General features: G+C 42.1%; 1 protein-coding gene across 4 annotated transcripts in view; it reads left to right on the forward strand.

The window, feature by feature from the left end:
• CASP6 (caspase 6) overlaps positions 1–5,901 on the forward strand; it is a 91,840-nt gene extending 85,939 nt beyond the window's left edge. For all 4 annotated transcript variants that reach the window (XM_082254429.1, XM_082254430.1, XM_082254431.1 and 1 more), the window contains 2 exons: positions 3,581–3,731; positions 5,623–5,901. In XM_082254429.1, the coding sequence (XP_082110555.1) occupies positions 3,581–3,731; positions 5,623–5,861 (390 nt within the window). In that variant the 3' untranslated portion in view covers positions 5,862–5,901. The remainder of the gene's footprint in view (positions 1–3,580; positions 3,732–5,622) is intronic.
• The last annotated feature ends 1,136 nt before the right edge of the window (positions 5,902–7,037 follow it).

Here is a 7,037-nt window from a genome sequence, read left to right on the forward strand (position 1 = left end):
GTGTGTTTGGGGTCGTTATGTTGGAATACTGCCCTGCGGCCCAGTCTCCGAAGGGAGGGGATCATGCTCTGCTTCAGTATGTCACAGTACATGTTGGCATTCTTGGTTCCCTCAATGAACTGTAGCTCCCCAGTGTCGGCAGCACTCATGCAGCCCCAGACCATGACACTCCCACCACCATGCTTGACTGTAGGCAAGATACACTTGTCTTCGTACTTCTCACCTGGTTGCAGCCACACACGCTTGACACCATCTGAACCAAATACGTTTATATTGGTCTCATCAGACCTCAGGACATGGTTCCAGTAATCCTTGTCCTTAGTCTGCTTGTCTTCAGCAAACTGTTTACAGGCATTCTGGTGCATCATCTTTAGATGCGGCTTCCTTCTGGGATGACAGCCGTGCAGACCAATTTGATGCAGTGTGCGGCGTGTGGTCTGAGTACTGACAGGCTGACCCCCCCACCCCTTCAACCCCCGCAGAAATGCTGGCAGCACTCGTAAGTCTATTTCCCAAAGACAACCTCTGGATATGACGCTGAGCACGTGCACTCAACTTCTTTGATCAACCACGGCGAAGCCTGTTTTGAGTGGAACCTGTCCTGTTAAACTGCTGTATGGTCTTGGCCACCATGCTGCAGCTCGGTTTTAGGGTCTTGTCAATCTTCTTATAGCCTAGACCATCTTTATGTAGAACAACAATTCTTTTTTTCACATCCTCTGAGAGTTATTTTGCCATGAGGTGCCATGTTGAACTTCCAGTGACCAGTAAGAGAGTGAGAGCGAGAACACCAAATTTAACACACCTGCTCCCCATTCACACCTGAGACCTTGTAACACTAACAAGTCACATGACACCAGGGAGAGAAAATGGCTAATTGGGCCCAATTTGGACATTTTGACTTAGGGGTGTACTCACTTTAGCTGACAGCAGTTTAGACATTAATGGCTGCGTGTTGAATTATTTTGAGGGAACAGTAAATGTACACTGTTATAGCTGTACACTCACTAATTTACATTGTAGCAAAGTGTCATATATTCAGTGTTGTCACATGAAAAGATATAATAAAATATTTACAAAAATGTTAGGGGTGTACTCACTTTTGTAAGATACTGTATGTCCCCAAATGGGAACTCCTCTAGACTAGAATTAGGGAACAAACTTCACTGAAATGCAAGGCTGGCTATCTGGTAAGTTCCGCATGACTAAGCTCCAGGGGGTGGAGCGAAAGGCATTGGGGGTGTGGTCTGGCGGGAGCCCAGGCTGAAGTTGTCACTCTCATACCACCATAGGACTCCGTGGATGTGCGGCACCAGGGATCTTTCCTCTCTTCCTTCCAGTAGCTAGTAGTAAGTGCACTGGGGAACTCACTTTCTTGTATTGTTCTTAAACACACCATTTTTTCATTAAAACATCATTTTGGGTAAATGTTAAATGTAAATGTTAAAGAGTAGAAAATATATATCACCCTTTTTTTTTTTTTCTTTTTTTGCCTGTTTGTGTCCTAATGGGGAGATTTCCTTTTACTTCATGTCCCAAAGACCCAGTAAGAAGTAAGAGGCGATCACTTTAAAGCAGGGATGGGACAAGGGGTGGGCTGGAGAGGTGACTGGCCTGGGGGAAATGGTTCATTGTAGGGATTGGGGTTCTCTGTGCAGAGTTCCTTCTACTTCAAGGCTGATAGGTGTAGTGACAGCGGGATCACTAATCCTGTAAGCCCAGCACTGAAAGCAGTGAGGGGAGGAGGAGAGAGCCAAGAGGAGGTGTAGGTTGTGTTCTCTCTCCCCCTCCAGCTCCTTCTCCCTGCCAGCACAGCTCTCTTGTATTCTTTATTCCATACACACAGCTGCTGGCTTTTGAACACAGGAGGGATTTCAAATTAGAAGTTTACAGGCTTTTCTTTCCTGACCCCCCCACCCGCATCATTCTTCTGTCATCCTACACCCCCTGCCCACCTCCTCCCCACACTGGCAGCAGTAAATATGGGGGAGGGTTGGGAAAACCCTTCAAAGTCCTAAACTGTCAGTGCAACTCTACTAATAGGCTAGCAGCACTGTCCCCAGTGCTGCACCAATCTGACAGCAACGTCTGGGGATCAAGGGTAAGAATGGTTTTGAACACCTTCAGACCCATTGATTATGTGTGAATTGGTTTGAAGGTAAACAAAGCCATTCACACGAATGTAGATATACATTCACCCCAGCGGCTGTGTTGGAACACAGCAGCTGGTGTGTAGTGGAATGACAGCAGGGCAGATGCGCCACATTCTTGTTTTTAAAAAAAAAAAAAAAAATTATACTGAAATGTCACACAGTGACATTTCCTCAACTTCTATTGGCCATAGCGCAACACGAAGCAGTAGATTGCCAAGCACCATGCTGCACTGAAAAAACAGAAGTGCATGCAGTACTTTTTTTCAGCGCACACGACACTGCAACATAGTGGTGTGAACCCACCAGATGGAAGACAATTTATCACAAATTGTTTGCATATTTTATTAAACAAATAGTCAGAATTTTAAAATTTAAAGAGACTTCAACAAAAGCATGGGCCCAGCGTAAAACTGCAAAAGTTGCTATATTCCACCCTTTTTTTTATCTAAAAAAATAGGTGATCTGTCATAAACAACCCATTGTTTCTCCCTAACCTGTGCACCTACATACTCCACTGTGACCGGTATTTGCGCCCTGCCTTTTGCTATGGCTCTGTCACAAGAAGACCAGCAGAGGCAGAGAACATAGCAGGAAAGTCCCATAACAACACTGCTCACTCCAAGTCCACTCCAACCTGATTGGTAGACCTGGAGCTGCACAGTGAGTTGGAAAAGCTGGATTCAGGTGCCATAAAAGTACTTTACTGCAGTTCCATGCAAGTGCTGACTTCATTCTACATGGAGTTTACCAAGTGTGCTTTTAAAAAAAAAAAAAAAAAGGGGGTTCTACCCATACTGCGTATTTCACCTTGGTCCTAAGGAAGCATGGGAGCATGAAAAATGTGTTAGGCCATTCTTTAGTGTAAATAGAGCCACATTAATGGAAAGTATGTGATTTAAAATAAATTAATAATTATTACATTTTGCATTTTAATAAAAAAAAATGTTTTCAAATTTGGTTTGTTTTGCTAATTTGTTCTAAAAGTCCTAAAGTCCAGCGTAGTACTATCAAACCATTTGAAATTTAGAGAGGAACTTCTGTCATTTTTGAAAAAGCAGGAGTAGGTACTGGTCAGAAATAGGTACCTGCTTCTAGAAAAAAAAATCCGGGTTTGGGTGGAGTGGAACTTTCCATTTTAGGTGCATATACTGTATATCTCTATGTATAAACTGCATTGAAACAAGGTTTTCAAGAAAAAAACAATATTTTGGATATGAATGTGCCATTGATTTTGTACTTTGACAAACTGAGCAATGTTTACTATATAGTCATGCAGTGACCCATCACACACACATCCACAGCCCAGTTTGGGTCCCAACCCATAGTTTAAGAAACACTGTTCTTGGGGAATATTCATTTTGTGTCATATACATATTTTTATTCTTTCAGTTTTTTTTTTAATCTAGAACTTTATCTGTGTCCTACAGGCATGTCGGGGCACTCAACATGATGAGCCAGTCCTTGTTACAGACGCTACTGACAGTGCTGTGGAGGTTAATACAGTTGAAGTAGATGCAGCTTCAGTATATACTCTGCCTGCTGGTGCTGATTTTATCATGTGCTATTCTGTTGCAGAAGGTATTGCTATTTAAATAACAATGTTTTATTTTACATTAAATCAAAGATTTAATAATATTAATAATGTATTATAATAGTAAAGATGTCATATCAGTGCCTGTGGAGATCAGGAGCTCATTTATTCTATACTGACCTATATCTAAGAGCAGTAATTCTCATAGCTGAACTTCAGGCAATACACAGATGTAAAATGCTTGTTTTACCTGACAAAGGATGTATCTTTCTACCCAGCCAGTCCTCATATTTATACAATACAGGCAGAATACCAGACCTGATATTTTTTGTTCCGCAGTTCAGTAACACTTACGGGTCTTGTCTGCCTCCAGCCTTTGACTGAGAAGTAAGGTAGATGCAGAAGACTAATAAGTATATCGTTCTGTCACCCTGCTCTCTCCTCCTATCAGTGTGTCCCTGGTTAGCACACGAATACTGCAGCACAACTGATTGGAGCGTTGTGCTTCTTTTCCACCCCTTCAGTCTGATCTCTGCTGTACAGTGATTGTATAAGGCTAAAATCAAAATCAGGTAGCTGAACTGCTTGCTGTCTTTTATCTCTGCCTGGAGTTCTTTTTTTGACGCCGAGATTGCCTTGACACCTTTACTGTAGTAAGATCCACCTACTAAAATGAAACCGTATGTTCTGCCCAAACATATTTTTTTAGTTTTGGATAGAAAGGGGAAGGGTTTTACTGCTATTCAGGACTCCTTTGAAAGATTTTTCCTGCCTTTCTATTCTACTAACAATAGTTCCATCAGACAGGAAATCAAGAACAAATCTACAACAGGGGCACAGGCAGCAATAAAATAGCTGGTAGGTGTTTTGTCCTTTCCTACCTTAAGTAAAAATTATTTCTATTTCTGCCTGGTGCCATTAGAGATTTACACCTATATCCTGTCTGGTGACCCATTGTCATCAGAAGCGAAAGTAAGAGGAAATCTCTCTAGTGGAGTCCCAGATAACAGTAAAACCAGAAGAGTTAACCCTTTCTCACTCAAAATGGAAAACCTTTTTTTAACTGTTTATACACTTTAACATTTTAACTTTTTAAAGCTGGCCGCACGCATATATGCGACTGCTTGGCCTTAACGCCGAGCGAGCGAGCGCATATGTTTGGCTCCATGTAAACCATTTATCTTGCTGAGAGCGTGCCCCCAGCATGGTAGCCGTCCGGTATCGGTAAGCTCCCGATGCATACTTGCAATCGGGAGCTTTCCGATCATGTGACAGCCAAGCACAGAGGTCACATGACCTGAAAACCCTCACGGCTTTTAGAACTCTTAAAGGGCCGGGAGGCAGTCGGCATGAAGAGGTTAAGCAGCAAATGTTTTTAGCAGCCTCACACCCTGGTTCTACATCTTCCAATGATAGAAAATTATTATATTGTAAATAATACATATAATATAAAGGAACCTAAAGAAAAACTGGGCTTTCACAAAAAATGTATATAGTATGCATATTTGCTCCGCAAGCCATTTTTGGCCCTGTCTGTCTGCTGTCGGGTGTGCTGTTGAGGCCTCATGCACACTAGACACTTTCGCCAACTCTCCTACACACCTTTTCTCCTAGGGAGGGCGTTGCTGCTTATAAACAGGTGAAACACATTTAAACGCATTAAGCACTTGGGCGTTAACTTATTTCATTGGTTAGAATTAGTGCCACCCCCTAGCTCTGCATGAAGGACGACACTAATCTGTCTGAAAGAGCCCTTCTATTTAATATATTTTATATATATGATAGCAACTGACTTGTTTCTATAGACACCAATTCCAGGTTTCTTTTCCTAACCAGCCCATACTGTAAACAAAAGAATTCTGAATACTGATTTAACACCCAAAAGCATTTATGTTTATAATACAAATTAATAGACATCCTATTTCTAATCCCTTTTAGGCTACTACTCCCACCGTGAAACCGTAAATGGGTCTTGGTACATACAGGATCTGTGTGAAGCGATAAAGATGCATGGCAATGAGCTGGAATTCACAGAACTGCTAACGCTGGTGAACAGGAAAGTGTCCCTGCGATCCGTTGAAGCCTGCCTTGATCGCAATGCAATTGGGAAAAAACAAGTTCCTTGCTTCGCTTCAATGCTAACTAAAAAGCTGTATTTAAGACCCAAAAAAAACTGACATAACTCATCTGTTTTAATACACAATGGAATAAGGGAAGATATTTGTAATTTTATGTAACGCAAAATTTTTTAGACGTTTTGAGAATATGACAAACTTTACTATTTGTACTAAAGTCAGCACTATAGCTTAAAATACTTTATTATGAATTCTCAGGGAGTTGCTGTCAGGAATTGTTTGTAAGTTTGTACACAATTGTTTAAGCTATAAAATCCTGTTTAAATTCTGTGATTTTTAGAAAGGGTTGTACACATGTGCCTTTTATAAGCTGACACTGTTTTGTAAACAGGTTGAAAAAGCCCAATAAATCTTTTCCTTTTATATTGTATTGATTTACATTATTTATATTCTCATTCTGGCTGTGAAGCATTAAACTTAATATGACATATAAAATCTGAAGATCCCAGGAGCTGCACATCAGAACAAGACCTACTGAGTTTAGACGGGTGGCCCATGAGTAAACTCCAGTGGGCGGAGTGAAACGTGTTGGGGATGTGGCCTGTCAGCAGTGGTGTATTTAAGTTTTGTGCTGCCCTAGGCCTGACTAAACTTGTGCACCCCCTAATTTAAATATGACCCACCCCTTTATGTAAAGGCCACACCCCTTCCTGTTTATGATCTGCCCTGTCAGCTATAAACCACAGTCTATCAGTGCCCATCAGGGTAGCCTCATCAGTTCCCATAGGCTCAGCCTCATCAGTGCCCATCAGTGCAACCTCATTACTGCCCATCAGCGCAGCCTCATGGCACTATTTTAAAAGTGTAGCGCAAGCTGCCGGGGACCCTTTTCATGCGGGAGGCGGGAGGAGACTGTTTTTTATCTTTTTTTGCTGCCCCCCTGCAAAGTGCCGCCCTAGGCCTGGGCCTTGTTGGCCTAGGCCAAGATACAGCACTGCTTGTCAGTGGTCTAGGCTGAGACTGCCGCTTGTCTAAACACAGCAGATCTTGTTCTGATGTGCGGCTCCCAGGATCTTCAGCTTTTATCTGTCGTCGTCTGGAGCATTGGCGGTCTTCTTCCTAGGCAGTACCCAGCGGCAGGCAGAGGACTAAACTTCCTAGCAGCCTGAGCGGCTCACCTACATACCATGGGTTTGCATTAAACTTTATATTCTAGATTTTTTTTTTTTTTTTAAAGAATAATGTTTATTGAATTTTTAAAGCTTAGATACTCATGCG

Source organism: Pelophylax lessonae, assembly GCF_965119305.1.
Source record: "Pelophylax lessonae genome assembly, chromosome: 1".
Classification (NCBI taxonomy): Eukaryota; Metazoa; Chordata; class Amphibia; order Anura; family Ranidae; genus Pelophylax; species Pelophylax lessonae.